The sequence below is a fragment of the Aspergillus neoniger genome, assembly GCF_003184625.1.
Source record: "Aspergillus neoniger CBS 115656 unplaced genomic scaffold BO87scaffold_12, whole genome shotgun sequence".
Taxonomy (NCBI): domain Eukaryota; kingdom Fungi; phylum Ascomycota; class Eurotiomycetes; order Eurotiales; family Aspergillaceae; genus Aspergillus; species Aspergillus neoniger.
This window is the reverse complement of record NW_020291140.1, coordinates 800,762-815,745: the sequence shown is the minus strand read 5'-3', so window position 1 is coordinate 815,745 and position 14,984 is coordinate 800,762. Positions and strand designations below refer to the sequence as shown.

Below are 14,984 nucleotides of genomic sequence, written 5' to 3'. Positions count from 1 at the left end.
GGAACGGGATTCTGACTGTTTTGCCGGCATCAACTCGACAAATAGTCGGCTTCATCATATGTGCTCGATAAAATGTCTTAGACCGTACCTGAGAAGTTCATCAATTAACTTAAAAATTCTCAAGAGAGGTTCCCGACCGTGAGTTTCGGGCCCCAAACTCTACACAATCCAGTGATGTGCAGCGTGGGCATTTCTGATGAAGACGCACGCAGTATTTGAACGACACTCAGGATAAGTTGGTGGGTGAACATAAGAGCTGGGCTCTTCCTGACCTTGGCAGTCACCGCCAGCACCCTAGGTCATAGAAATCTGAGATTGTTGTTGAGCAGGCAATTGCCAGTGCAGTGGGGGCTTCTCTGCTATTCATGCAACATCACAAGCGACACGTTCGCCATCGCCGGGGTGGGGGGGCTCGGCGAGAGGAGAACCCCAGATCAGCCTGCGCAGGAAGGTGAGGCTAATCTCTGCTCGAAGAGGATCTCTCTTCTAAGAAGACTATCCCTCGAGAGGGCCTCTAGGGTACCTCTTTAGGCTCTCTCGCCAGTCCCAGAACCACGCTGGCTGCCAGATCGCTCTCCATTCATCACCGTGGAGGAAAGTGAGATGGCAATGGTTAGAGACATTGCTATTAAGGCAATCAACACCATATTTCGGTAAAGACTGTGTGCTGAATTCTTCAGAAAATTCAATAAAAAGAGGTGTAGGCTGAGGATGATATTGATGTTAGGTCAAAGGATAATGGAAGAAAAACAATGACCGTTATGATCTATGAGAATTAACCAGCCAAAAGTCAATCTATAACGGAAGCTGAGTATGGAAAGAAGGAAGGCCATTCATAGTGGCCTTTTCTCCCCAGATGTTTCTGTCCAAAGATGGCAGAATATGATCAAATCAAGAGCAAAGATGATGGTATCAATCAAGTTCTACTTGCAAAGGAGAAGGCGATCTGCTCTGTTTCTTTGTTCTGCCATTCCGATTTTTCCCGGACTCATTCTTGCTTCTCACCTTTCGCAACCTACTTGCGCAAATGATTCGCCAAAACGGATATTTGGGTTGTACAATGTCAAAGCGCTAACAGTTAGACCAAAAGGGAACGATATATTGTGTCTGTCTGGATAGCGGACGGAGGGATATATGTCCCAGCATATAACCCCCACGGAGCATGATTCGCGCCTCCCTGCTCGTGCGCTTGAAGGTTTGCCAAGGGTGTCGCTGTTGCCGATAGGTTAGATTACTCGAAATTGGTGCAGTAATAGTTCCCTGGTAAAAGACTGAAATTGACTCACTGTGACACAGGTCCGCATTAGATATCCGGCCAGCAACGCGTCTGCTCTAGCCATTGAAGCTGCCTCATCTAGTATCCTCACGAAAGGCGAAAAATATTTCCAGGACTTCCCCTAGCCATGTCTGCTCAGATAGAGGAACAGCTCTAAACAATCGCCTGCCCAGCCCGCATGGCCAACTTCACCGAGAAGACCCTTGCCTGCACTGGTGCCACAGGACCGCCATCACCGCCACTGTTAATGGCAGTAGGACAAACCCCTCTCTCTTGGCCTTGGCATAAACCTTCCCCTTCACTCCCAACATCTCACGATAGGGTCGGAACTGCTAGTGATGTTGAGCGGACCCCATGTCGCGTGGCTGGCACATTTGCTGGCGCATGGACGAGAGCATGCCGCCCAACTGCTTGGCGCAACCTTGGCCCGCCCAATCCCAAGATTGCTCGCGGGGAAGAACAGACGAAAATCTGGGGAATATGCGGAGATTGATCCCACCGCATGATGTGGGGTGCTGGGTGGGAATTCACTTGACACGGCGAAAGTGAATGCAGCAGAGTTATAAAGAGAGGGGGGTGGATGCATTGAAGAGCGCATGCATCAACGTATGCATCTTCCATCTTCCTCACAACAATCTAAAGCAGTAAAGCCTCAAGCAAGCAACAATGAGCACTGCAAATGAACCAGCAGAACCCCTTGCCGATGGTATCCTGGCTACTGCCAAACAGGCATGGGGGGATCTGTTCAAATGGAAGCAGCGAGTTGTGGTGACCAACGAGCATGGTGAGACTCACACAGAATGGCAAGCCCCGGATCGTCTTCAGAATCCCATCAGTATGATGCTGCAGCTGAGTGCCCGGGATTGGCTGCTTTTCATCGTTGGTCTCATTGCATGGACTGCGGATGCCTTTGACTTTCATGCTTTGTCAATCCAGACTGTGAAGCTCTCCAAGTACTATGGCCGCTCCAAAACAGATGTGACCACAGCCATTACCCTCACTTTGCTCTTGAGAAGCGTGGGAGCTGCGTTCTTTGGTCTTGCCGGTGATAAGTTTGGACGCAAGTGGCCAATGGTCCTCAATATGATTGTTCTCGGCGTGCTCCAGATCGCCACTATCTACAGCCACACTTTTCAGCAATTCCTGGCAGTTCGCAGCCTCTTCGGTTTGTTCATGGGAGGTGTGTATGGTAACGCAATCGCCATGGCTTTGGAACATTGCCCGTAAGTGTGATACACTGAGAACATATCCTACTCACCTCACTAACAACCTCTAGCGTAAGCGCTCGCGGTCTCATGTCCGGCATTCTACAGCAAGGATACTCCCTCGGATACGTCCTAGCAGCATGTGCCAATCTCGGCGTGGGCGGCGCGACAGATAGCTGGAAGACGGTCTTCTGGATTGCAGGTTAGTTAGATATCGATAAAACCTAACTTCATGAGAGACTCTAACCACCCCCAGCTGGCATCTCCCTCGGCGTCGGCGTCATCCGCATCTTTTTCCCCGAATCGAAGCAATTCATCGAAGCCAAAAAGGCAGGGAGAGTCTCCTCCGACCCTGGAGCCTTCTGGCGTGAAACCAAACAAATGCTTGCCCAAGAATGGAAGATGTGCGTCTACTGCGTCATCCTCATGACCTGGGTATGCCCCTAGCCCCAATGCCTAAATCAACAAAGCTAACACCTCACCCCCCCCATCCCCCTAACAGTTCAACTACTACTCACACACCTCGCAAGACTCCTACACAACCTTCATGCTCACACAAAAAGACCTGAACAATGCCGCCGCCTCCCGTGCCTCTATCCTCATGAAAACTGGCGCCTGCGTCGGTGGCACCATTATCGGCTATCTCTCACAGTTCTTCGGTCGCCGTCGCGCCATCATCGTCTCCGCCATAATATCGGGCATTTTGATCCCGGCCTGGATCCTACCTGAAGGCGAGCGCGCCCTCAGCGTGACGGGCTTCTTTATCCAATTCTTCATCCAGGGCGCATGGGGCGTGATCCCGATCCATCTCAACGAGCTGTCGCCTCCTGCTTTCCGGTCTTCTTTTCCTGGTTCGTTTCGCTGTCTCCATCACTTTCCTATCTATAGCGGCAGACTTATTCCACTAATCTAATTGGAGATGCTAACACATCTTAAACCCTCATAGGAATAACCTACCAAGTCGGGAACATGATTTCCTCTCCTTCCGCACAGATCGTCAACGCAATTGCCGAAAAGACCTTCGTGACTTCTTCATCGGGGAAGCCTGCTCCCGCGTACGGACCCGTTATGGGTGTCGCTACGGCTATAATTGCGACGGGTATTGCCGTCACCACTGCGTTTGGGCCTGAGAAGCGCGGCCGTCGCTTTGAGACGGCTGTTGCGGGGGCGCAGGATGCTGATGCGGCGACGCTGCAGAAGGAGGTAAAGCTTGAAGAAGGGTTGAAGGGGGATATTGAGGAGAAGACTGAGAAGGTTTAAGTTGGGAACTAATGTGTTCTCGGGTGAGTGAATCCTGTGGCGGCGGTGGTTAGTTTTCCTATATTTATGACTGGGCTAGTTTAGTCACTTGTAGTTAACTGCATGAGCCGTAACTACTATTACAAACACTGTGCACTAGGATGCGATAACCATCACGGTGGTGGGTAAGAGGAGCCGAGAGGGAATCATTCAGTTTGTTTCATGGTATTCTGTCAAAGTTATGCTGGCCTGGGCATCAATGTTTCTGCTGTACACATCTCTTCGGGCTGCTCCAGCTACTGAGTTGGCTATTTTGGTTTGCACATAGAACTAGTATTACTGTATCCTAAGTGAGGTGTATATTGCAATGTAGTAAGTCAAATTGCTGAAAGGATGACGATTTGGCATTGGAATTTCGCACTGTAACAGAGTGAAACGGTCTTAGAGATTATGGTGGAGACGTTCGGCTCACATTGGTAGTGCAAAACTTTGTCTTTATCTGCCCAGATGAGAAGAAAATACAGTGAAAAGAGGAAGGGATATGACGAGGTAGAAGGATGTATGCAGAAGAGACAAAGAGCACCGATGACCCCTGTCCGTCACATGACCACTTTCTTCTTTGGGTCTCACAGATGCTTCGACAAAAAGACAACCAACAAAACTAATACGCTGTTATTTACAGACTTTCAGAACCTGAAAGTCATCTATATTTCAACTAAGGCAGAAGGCAGCTTCGTGATGTCCCTTGAATGCCTCCCAAAGACCCACTGGACACAAAGGGGCAGCTGCTATGCCCCTCATATTTGCGACAAGCTTCATCATATAGACAAGCGTGCATACAAGCACTGTATAGCTCGTCCAGGAGCCTATAGGAGCCCTGCGGATATGATTAGGGCTGTCCACAACAGCCTGGCCCCGCTACTTCACTTCAAGTCCTCTCTGATCCACTTCGCAAAGGGACTGGCTTCTATCCCGAACCCACCAGGCATGACGATGGATATACGTTGTGCCGGATTGCGCCAACCCATCCTACGGGGCAGAAAGGGCCCTTTCCTGCTGAAGGGTTCCGAATTTTACGCGGATGCCGAAAGCCCTACAGCGATGGGGCGATTAGACGATAGAAAATATTCCAATGACTCGGGATGCCGTTTGAGCAATTACTACAAGCTGCTTTCTAATTGGAGGCTATTACAACCGGCCACTCTGGAATACTTGCGATTTACCAAACAAATCCATTTCTGATGCAGATTGACAGTGGTACCTGCTATAATCCTGAAGCACTATAGGACCTGCATGCCTTGCTTGAGAGCAGTGCTCGTTACGAGGCCGTACTTACGGATGGCATGCCAATATTGCTTCGGCCAAGGTCTAGGCTTAGTCCAGACCTGAAAGGGGCATATGGATCAAGCTTGTTCTTTAATGTGGGCTTAGCTGGGACTACCAACTAATATAGACCCAAGCTTTCAGGCATCTCTAGAAGAAAGGGAAAGCTTGTGCTCCGTTTCTCCGTTCCTCAGTTGTATGGCCGTTGTCTTCGTCATGCCGCTCTCAATGTGGGCGCTAATACACTCCCCGGTTGGCTCTGTAACGCCGGACCCTGCAACCTGGACACCTGCATTCCTCCTGCCTCTGGATTTGCCGAGATGAGCTTGACTTAATTGCCCAAAACCCCTGATGATGCCGACTGGCGACGCCGGGTGGGGAATGGCATGCCCCATACCAACGTAATGGGAATTGATCAGCATTTTAACATCGCTATGCACGCTGCTAATATGAACTTCGTTTGGAAAATTTGAGGAATTCTGGGACTAGTCTCCGCCGTTCTCCGTATTCTTGACGCCAGAAAGGGGCACTGAGATTGGTGGTGTTTCAATCCTCCGTATGCGCTCCCTATGGTGCGAAGATCCCGAACGGTGTGACTCGGCCTCGTTAACTCCTTTGGGTGGAGTGGACCTCATCTCATCGGCACAATCGGATCGCGGACCATGGGCCCCTGGTTCGTACGTGCAACAGAGTTAATCATAGGTTAAGCCATGTGTTTCTGTCATACAAGGGAAGGAGATGAAAATCTCCCGCGAGAAAATCCGAAGATCAGCAACTGTAAGAATATCAACTGCCGAAAAGGGGCTTGATGTCTCTGAGACGGGTGGCTGAAGCATAATCAGATTTGCTCTGTGCGATGTTATCGGGACGCTCCGCGATAGGCTCGGGCCCACGTTTAAAGCCAAGTCCGATTAAGAAATGCCGCGTCAACCCATTTATTTAGTGCCCTTCTAGCCTTGATGGGCTGTTAGAGATTGATGGCTCCCGGGTGCCACCCATTCACAACCCATGCAGGCAGCATTAGACCAATCCTTCGCGTTATGAGAGCTTCTCTCACGGCGTGTTACCGAAGTTTTGCCTGACCCAGCTAGGTCTAATGCATGTATCGATATTGGATAAGTCGCAATGAAGGAGGCTTGCTTCCAGGGTATATAAGACCCAGCTCATCGCCGGATTTGCAGGTTCCTTTGTTCTTCAGCGCAAGCCAATCATTCATTCCTTCTCTCGTTTTCACTCGTCTTTGTTCTGTAGATCAGAACTGCCCAGTCTTTCATTTACTCTGTTGATCAGATAACTATCCAACTCGCAACCATGCCTTCTGCCAAGCCTTTGTTCTGCCTCGCGACCCTGGCCGGTGCCGCTCTGGCTGCTCCTGCGCCTTCCCGCGCCACCGACTTCAACAAGCGGTCCACCTGCACCTTCACTGATGCTGCCACCGCCTCCGAGAGCAAGACCTCCTGCTCCGACATCGTCCTCAAGGACATCACCGTCCCTGCTGGTGAGACCCTTAACCTGAAGGACCTCAACGATGGCACCACCGTAAGCCTCTCCCGGCCCTAGCGTCAGCCCCGTTCTAACAGCGACTTCAGGTCACCTTTGAGGGAACCACCACCTGGGAGTACGAGGAGTGGGACGGACCCCTCCTCTATATCTCCGGTAAGGACATCACCGTTACCCAGTCCTCCGACGCCGTCCTCGACGGCAACGGTGCTAAGTGGTGGGACGGTGAGGGAACCAACGGCGGCAAGACCAAGCCCAAGTTCTTCTACGCCCACGACCTCGATGACTCCAAGATCTCCGGTCTCTACATCAAGAACACCCCTGTCCAGGCCATCTCCGTTGAGTCGGACAACCTCGTGATCGAGGACGTCACCATCGACAACAGCGACGGTGACTCCGAGGGCGGTCACAACACCGACGGTTTCGACATCAGCGAGAGTACCTACATCACCATCACCGGTGCCACCGTCAAGAACCAGGACGACTGCGTCGCCATCAACTCCGGCGAGAACATCTACTTCTCTGGCGGTACCTGCTCCGGCGGTCACGGTCTGTCCATCGGCTCCGTTGGTGGCCGCGACGACAACACCGTCAAGAACGTCACCTTCATCGACTCCACTGTCTCTGACTCCGAGAACGGTGTTCGCATCAAGACTGTCTACGACGCTACCGGTACCGTCGAGGATATCACCTACTCCAACATCCAGCTCTCCGGCATCTCCGACTACGGTATCGTCATCGAGCAGGACTACGAGAACGGTGACCCGACCGGTACCCCCTCCAACGGTGTTACCGTCTCCGATGTTACCCTCGAGGACATCACTGGCTCGGTTGACTCTGATGCTGTCGAGATCTACATCCTTTGCGGTGACGGCAGCTGCTCTGACTGGACCATGTCCGGCATTGACATCACCGGCGGTGAGACCAGCAGCGATTGCGAGAACGTTCCCTCTGGCGCTTCTTGCGACCAGTAAAGGGCTTGCCTTCCTTTCTCTTGATTGAAAGAAAGTTTGAAGAGCTGTGGTGCGCTCTGTACACTTCAGATAATTGCTAATCTTCTTTTATTCTGCCGTCATACAGTCGTGCATTTATAATATAAAAACCATTGGCTGTACACCCTGGAGCAAAAGCATAGTACACACTGTAGAACTAGCAGTAAATCCCTACTTCACCCCTCAAAGTAATGCTAATAGCCAAGCAGACTGACACCATCCTAGAGCAGCTTTGAAGATAAACCTTTTCATGCCATGCAAGATTCAACATCATATTCCGATCCAAACCTATAGCTGCAGTGCAGCCCTGCATATCATGAACATACACCACGCAACTCTCGCCTCTTCTGTCCTTGATACTAATCACCAGCAACGATATAACCCCCTCCCACCGTAAAACGAGTACATACGACCACAGGGTGTGGAAAACAGGGCTTCCCGTCCGCTCAGCCGTACTTAAGCCACACGCCGGGAGGTTAGTAGTTGGGTGGGTGACCACCAGCGAATCCCTTCTGTTGTATGTTTTCGATCTTAATTTTTCTTTTTCTGTGAGTTATCAGATTTTGTGGCCGTGCTGCTTTCTCTTCACTCTGTTCACCTACGGCGATTGTTCATCTGCAACGGGCACCTTCCCCTTCGGGGATGAAGAAGCAGACCACACTACATTCTTTCTGATGATTGCATGTATTTAGCTCCATCTTCATCTTCTTCTTCCTAGAGAATACAGACACACGTTTGATTCCTTTTGGCTTACTAGATTGAGCATCTAACGCTTTAGAACAAAGCTAACGGTGCATCATCCTCCTTCGCCTGAACGCTCACCCTCCCCGCCTGAACCCTGATAAGTCACACTCAGATACCCTACTTTTATCTTGTGAAGCTGATGTTTTCTACTGCTCACTGATCTCTAGGAGTCTGGTATTTTAAATCGACTATTTTTCATCATCTTGCGACTTGACCCCCAGAGATAATCCCGAAAGATATTAACTCTTCCCGGATCACTGTCTTCAAGTTTCGGTAGAATTACTGGTAATGACCAACCAATCACTGTGCAACGATGGAAAATCATTCTAGACGAGGATTACAGCGCAAACGGTGTAGCTAAGACAATATTCAATTGGCTTCGAGAGCGGCTCGTGGGAACATAAATGTTGATTTCATCTCACAGCCAAAGCAGCAAAAAACTCTCAAACCAAGTTTAAACATATGTACTTGAAAGATTCCAACAGAGATATACATAACGATTTACAAAAGCAACATGACCATGACGCAGACATCAACTATAGGATAAAAAAACAGAAGATCTACCCACTCATAACCCCAACCATCTGATTCACCGACGGATTCGCATAAATAAGCTTCTGATCCACCGGGGCAGCATTCGGATCCCGCTGTTTCCGAAACCTATTCACCTCCGCAATCAGCTCGATGACCTTGAGCGAATCGAGACCAAACTGGAATAGATCCGAGTCGTCGGTCCAGGCTTGCTGCTGATCTAATGTTTCTGCGAGGTGGGCGTGGATGAAGGTTTTAAGGTCGTGTTTGGGGATATGGATATTGGAGTTTGTGTTAGGAGAGGCGGAGGAGGAGGAGGGGGATGTAGGAGGGGATAGAGCAGGCGCAGTCGTAGCAGAACCAGTAGTGAGACCTGTCAGAAGACGAGTGAGAACCCCCTGCATGGCTTTTTCGACGGCTGTCTCGACGGCTTTAGGGAGGAGTTGGTGGAGGGCTTCTTCGATTTCGGTGGTTAGGGCTGATGCTGATTTATTTGTGGTGGTGGGGGAGTCGGGACGGAGATGAGGGGTAGAGGGTGAGAGCGAGGGAGATGACGAAGTAGTAGTAGTAGTAGTAGAAGAAGAGGTAGGGACAGGGGCAGCGACATGAGGACGCATCCTATCATACAGAGCCTGCCATTCCGCAGCGTAGAGCTTGAAAACCGCATGACGCTGAACGGTATCCTTACCGGCGCGCGGAAGCGGCTTATCCGGGGAAGTGAGCATGACGAAGCCTTTCATGATGCGGCCGTGAGCGGGACATCCGCGATTCGCTTTGGTGATATACGGCCATATCTCTTGGATGTATTGTTCCTCTTCCGCGGGTGAGGCTGGATAGTCGTATGGCTCAATCAACACCGAGGCCTGGAATTGGCCTTGACCGCCGATAACGGCGGATTTCACCTTGGGGCTGGCTACAATCACGCTCTCCATTGTGATGGGATTCAGCTTCTCGGCAGTGGTGAAAGCGATGATATCGTCTGTCCGCGCCCGGAATACCCAGGACTCCGGGCGATGTGGGTGTTGCGCGAAAAGGTCTCCGAAGCGGTACTCTTGCTTGTCTGGGAAGGTGTAGAAAGCACCCTGGAAGAGCTCGTGGTTGGGTTGGCGGCGGAGGACTAGCTCGGATAGACCGTCACGGTTGGATTGGAATTCGTGCCCAAAGAAGGGGCTCACGGTTACGTATTCCCAGTCTGCTGGGTCGTCGTTCATCTCGAGCGGGAAGAGTAGGGTCTCGCATGTGCCCATGATGGACATGCATTTGACTTGGGTTGAGAGGGCGTCTCCGACGGCTTTGGGGAGGGAGCCGCCGACATAGGAGAGGAGGTTGAGGTGCTTAATGAGGTTTTGGCGATGGATGGGGTTGTTGTAAAGGTCCACGATCAGTGATGGTGCCAGTAGCGCACCGTCGAGATTGGCGGAAGTGATGACTTCGTTGGCAACGTCGGAGGTAAGTGGTCCAGGGGGCGGGAGGACAACAGTCACGCCGGAGAATATGTTGAATGCTAGAACGAATGTCAAGCAAGCGGCATGGAACACTGGCAAGGCTAGGAAGAACCGTTTCCCTTTCAGGTAGTTCATCAGGGTGGGCTTCCCTCCGAGAGAGGGAATGAGCTGATGGGCGTCATTGCTGGCCAGGCTACCATAGGGAACGAAGACGGGCTTGGGGATACCGGTCGAGCCGGAGGTGTGTAGGATGCAGAAGGTTTTGTAGCGAGCCTCTTCCCAGGTGAGGGTAAAGGGAAGAGGATTGACCTGGTCCAGGTCTGAGAACCAGAAATCCAGCTCAGGCATATCCACCTCCTTCATGGATCGAGCCTTCAGGATTTGATCGAGGACGGCCGGCGCCTGCTTTGGCCGCAGAGCAACCGAGCAGCCACTGCGTTCTACCAGAGACAGATGGGCATCCAGACTATTACGGTGAGAGCTGAAGAATGCCTAGGAGTTGGGAATGAGCCGTGAGCCGTAACATTTGGGGGGGGCTGGCTGTCGTGCACTTACTGTGTGACCAGCCTTAGCGGCGGCTATGATGATGAGAATGTACCTGATGTCCAGAGGACCAATGTAGAGAATGGTTTGAGGATCGGTGGGCATGCCCACCCGGTCCCGTAGCCACCAGGCACACTTGTTGACGGCCTGGGCAAAGGTGGCATAAGTGATATCATGAAAGCCAGCCGACACGTTCTCTGGATTGCGTGGAACAGAAACAAAGACACGCTCAGGATCGGTGATGGCAACTTCATCTAGCACAGCAGGCAGCAGCCGTCGACCACAGTCAACTGGAGCCTGAAGAGCAGGAGGAAGAGCATCCATTGGGACTGAGATTGAAACGGATGTTGGATAAGTGAAGGAAAGAAAGGGATCTTGTATTCTGTACTATTACATTGAATGAGAGAAGTATAGGAAGATATGGGCACCGTATTTATACCATTTCTCTCTGCGAAAATACTATTCCCAGTCCGGCTAATTCGGTATCAGCCCCGTCTGTGCCCAGAGCTGCACCGGTTAGATCGGCAGAGGCTGGACTCTGATGGGACGAGACGTTTACTCGAGGCAGGATGAAAAAGCTCGTCTTCCGCGATGGGAAGAGGAGGCGAGGCTGAATAGGATTAGCTTCTCCGACAAGATACAGTGACAGGAAGTATTACCCTAACTTGATAGTCCTTCCGTGTGGGGGCCAATTTTAGCTTGAGCCATGGTTTGTCCTGCGCTGACAGCTCGTAGCCGAGGGTTGCATGTATGCATGATTGTGATCAAACTCGCCCGTGGCAGTGATGTCTTGCTCGAGGCTGGCAGGCCTCGCATCATGTATTACAAAAGAATAACGCAGCATGTATTGTTCCACTTGTGGGGCCAATCTGACTGCATATTACGCTTCATTCCGAGACCTACGTAATGATAGCTATCAGACTAATTACGCATATAGCTTGCGCGATTTTTTTCCCCCATATCTGACGGGGTGAATCGGCCTAAAGCGAGTCCAGACTACAATGACTTAGATAGTGCTTATGCTAGAATTTCGATAATCCACTTTCAGGTAAAAATTAGCTATTAAACAACCGAGGTAGTGTTGACCTGAGGTGGGAGGATATGTTCGAGGCTCGTACTGCGGTCATCCTTGGCAAGTGCCGCCTGCTTAGCAGAAGCATAATGCTTCGAGGGTGTCCCGAGACCAGGGCTTTGTATTGTTGCTTGCGAGCCCAGTTCATAGCTGTTCTGGGTACGACGGGAAGATATCAGGTTAGAGAAGGTGTGACTGGTAAGCCGGACGACAGGCTCTGCCAATGGGCGCAACGGAGGGACACTAGCTATCATCATGGCGATGTTGCGCTCCATTCCAGCCCAGGTCAGACCCATGACGGTAGTGTATGTTGAGTCCGAAGCTGATGACCCTGTCAAACTTTCCCCGGACTCGATCGTACGAATTGTCGCAAAGATACCTGTGCTGTAGAACCAAAATGTTAGTGGCGATGTTTCCAAACATAGAGGAGTCAATCACGGATAACATACACTGCACCCAAGCTCATGAGTCCACAAAGAACGATTTTGTTTTTCCGACTGATCTGTAGGTCCTTAAAGAGGAAGATGGGAACGGCCGACAGGAAGTAGTCCGTCAGCGCCGAAAATGCTGCCAAATGTCAATTATTGATTCATAGCAGGTTGAAGAGTTCACTCACATCCTTGTAAGATCACCAAGCCTGTCTCGGTGGCTGCCGGCCAGCAGGTGCCTGGCAGGTATGGGTCCCAAGACTTATGTGTGGGGTTGCAGCGGGCATAGAAGGATATGATAACGACTGTGTTGACAGCAAATACCAAGACAGCCGTGACTATACAAAGAACGCGCAGAGTGCGTTGATGTGAGCCTCTCAAGATACGTAGATAAGAGAGACAGATGGAGATTTTCGCAAAAGTCAAGGCGTTTACACAGAACACCTGCCCGAGATAGTCCCAGAACATCAGGGGAGGTATCTGCTTCTTGGTCAAGTAGACCATGTGACGTCCAAGTCCATGATTAACAGCAAGGAAATCACATATCGTGGCGACTAATGCTTGAGCCTAATTTTTTTTTTTTTTTTTTTTTCTAATTAATATTGAATTGTGAACAGGTGGTGTAGAGAAGCTCGAATCACTCACCACCGCAAATAGCATCATGTAATCGTCCCAACCCAAACTTGCATAGAGAATCCGTGCCACTGCACGGAGCACCACCACCACACAAGCACTTACAAAGGTGACGGTAGTACCCACCAGCAGCTTGTAGCCAATGTCCACATCGGGGGGAGTCATGATGAACGATATCAAGGTATAATTCTAGACTAAGCTGCGTGAAGGAAACGAGATACGAGGCTTCAAGGCAGGGTGGATTAGGCAAGCCTTTTGATCCTTGACATCCAGGTCCAAGCTACATACCACCCCATAGGAGGTGAACCACTCCTATGGAGGAGTTCAACCGGGCCATCTCATGGCTTTCAGCCCCCACACGCTACTGCTAGTCGTACTGCAGAAGATAGCAAGCAGGATGACTGAGTGGAGACTCTGGACCTTGCCGTGCGCACAGACAGACGAGGCTGAGGCTTCGTGCAGCATAAGCATCGGGCGTCACCGTATGGGCTGGTACTAGCGCGGTAAGTCAAGGTACGCTTACATTTTCTTACGGTTTACGTTTCTGCCTTCTTGCTTCTGCGTTGATTGTCTCTTGACGGGTGTTCCCACGTTATATATCCCACTGCAAGCCCACGCAGAGTGGCCACTACTGCTCTACTACTGCTAGTATCCTTCTCTTTTTCATCTCTACTACCGAGTATCTCTAGCCATCTTGGTTCTCTCCAAAATGTCTCCCTACCAGTTCTTGTCACTGTCTACCAAACCTTCCGCCCAACTATGCTATAGCTTCCATCCAGCTGTGGGCACTGCCAAGCCTGTGCTGATTGTGTTTGTCAATGGCCTTGGCCTGCCACAGACCTCCTGGGAGGGGGCCATTACACGCCTGCAGACACAGCCTCCCGCTGCTGGACTGCCCGCCATGTTGACCTATGACCGCTATGGTCAGGGGCAGACCACAGACCGGGATCCCGACGACAACACCGAGGATCCCATGCACGGCCATGATACATTGACTGTGGTCCGGGACCTTCATCAACTCATTACTCAAATCGCGTCCGAGAGAATGGGTATTCCCAATCTGAACCCGGGCAGCCTGTCCCTCGTGCTAGTCTCCAACTCTATTGGTGGCGCGCTGGTGCGGCTCTATGCTCAAGAATATCCCGGCACAGTAGCAGGCCTTCTCTTCCTGGACAGTGTGCTGGCAAACTCCGACTTTGTCTCTATCTACCCGGACCCTGATGCACCTGGCTTCGACCCAACCAGTCTACCAGATGGGGTGACGGTGGATGCGATCCGCGCTGCTCGCGCGTACATGCAACGGGTATTCCACCCCAGTAATGGCAGTCGCGAGGGGCTCAGCCGGAAGAATCTGGCCCAACTTTTGCCCGATAGCGATGGACCCAAGTTGCAGGGACCGGATGGCGGTCCCTGGGTAACGGTTGTTGGCCATGAGTTTGAAGCGTTCAAAACCGAATTTGAACAGATGGGTGGCGCCCCGCCAAGACTGACTGAAGTCTATATGAATCCTTACTGGCATCGGTTCAACGAAGGATTGGCTAAGCTTACTGAGCCTGCTCGCAGTAAGGGTCCTCTGCAGGCACCAGGGGCCGGCCATTTTGTCCAGCGAGATAACCCGGAGCTCGTGGCAAATGAACTACGCGAAATCCTCGACAAGGTTCTGTGAGATTCTCTTTTGTGTGTACGCCATCCATGACTGTGTGTGTGTCTGTGTGTAGCTAGTCTAGCCAATACAACCTCCCCTTTTGGCACATGCTTGTAAACCCGTTAGTTCACTCGCCCATCATGTTCGGATGAGTCTTAAACTCGGCAAGGCCGGAAATTTGCAAGCGAGGGGCAGTAAGCGGGGACCTCAAATAGACTGACTACTCTAGGACTTCTCAGGCTAGTCTGGTAGGCTTCGGTCTGACAGCCAAGTGGGTCTCCTACCTAGCAGGTGCCAAACAGACAGTGAGATTGATCGATCGTGTAGATATATCGCTACTCTGTAATACCAGTCAGTATTAATGCGAACCAAAAAAAAAAAAAAAAAAAAAAAAAAAAAAAAGCAAAC

General features: G+C 51.0%; 6 protein-coding genes across 6 annotated transcripts; 3 read left to right on the top strand and 3 right to left on the bottom strand.

The window, feature by feature from the left end:
• Window positions 1-1,856: 1,856 nt before the first annotated feature.
• Window positions 1,857-3,836, top strand: BO87DRAFT_33401 (carboxylic acid transport protein). The gene is made up of 5 exons (XM_025620431.1): window positions 1,857-2,499; window positions 2,553-2,683; window positions 2,738-2,916; window positions 2,984-3,332; window positions 3,428-3,836. The coding sequence occupies exons 1-5, from the start codon at window positions 1,943-1,945 to the stop codon at window positions 3,739-3,741; spliced, it is 1,530 nt and encodes a 509-aa protein (XP_025481046.1). The 5' UTR covers window positions 1,857-1,942; the 3' UTR covers window positions 3,742-3,836.
• Window positions 3,837-5,079: 1,243 nt separating this feature from the next.
• BO87DRAFT_33296 (uncharacterized protein) lies at window positions 5,080-5,516 on the bottom strand. Its single transcript, XM_025620389.1, has one exon. It carries the CDS (start codon window positions 5,463-5,465, stop codon window positions 5,184-5,186), a length of 282 nt encoding a protein of 93 aa, XP_025481045.1. The 5' UTR covers window positions 5,466-5,516; the 3' UTR covers window positions 5,080-5,183.
• A 521-nt stretch (window positions 5,517-6,037) lies between these two features.
• BO87DRAFT_332695 (glycoside hydrolase family 28 protein) lies at window positions 6,038-7,628 on the top strand. The gene is made up of 2 exons (XM_025620381.1): window positions 6,038-6,582; window positions 6,633-7,628. The coding sequence occupies exons 1-2, from the start codon at window positions 6,355-6,357 to the stop codon at window positions 7,515-7,517; spliced, it is 1,113 nt and encodes a 370-aa protein (XP_025481044.1). The 5' UTR covers window positions 6,038-6,354; the 3' UTR covers window positions 7,518-7,628.
• Window positions 7,629-8,664: 1,036 nt separating this feature from the next.
• BO87DRAFT_375749 (thioester reductase domain-containing protein) lies at window positions 8,665-11,183 on the bottom strand. Its single transcript, XM_025623122.1, has 2 exons — window positions 10,811-11,183; window positions 8,665-10,747 (listed from the first exon to the last, which is right to left on the bottom strand). Exons 1-2 carry the CDS (start codon window positions 11,120-11,122, stop codon window positions 8,840-8,842), a joined length of 2,220 nt encoding a protein of 739 aa, XP_025481043.1. The 5' UTR covers window positions 11,123-11,183; the 3' UTR covers window positions 8,665-8,839.
• A 677-nt stretch (window positions 11,184-11,860) lies between these two features.
• On the bottom strand, window positions 11,861-13,096 carry BO87DRAFT_356984 (uncharacterized protein; the record flags this gene model as incomplete). Its single annotated transcript, XM_025621389.1, has 4 exons — window positions 11,861-12,254; window positions 12,320-12,437; window positions 12,487-12,865; window positions 12,944-13,096. The coding sequence occupies 4 exons, from the start codon at window positions 13,094-13,096 to the stop codon at window positions 11,861-11,863; spliced, it is 1,044 nt and encodes a 347-aa protein (XP_025481042.1).
• A 423-nt stretch (window positions 13,097-13,519) lies between these two features.
• BO87DRAFT_375748 (alpha/beta fold hydrolase) lies at window positions 13,520-14,672 on the top strand. Its single transcript, XM_025623121.1, has one exon. The coding sequence runs from the start codon at window positions 13,641-13,643 to the stop codon at window positions 14,595-14,597; it is 957 nt and encodes a 318-aa protein (XP_025481041.1). The 5' UTR covers window positions 13,520-13,640; the 3' UTR covers window positions 14,598-14,672.
• The last annotated feature ends 312 nt before the right edge of the window (window positions 14,673-14,984 follow it).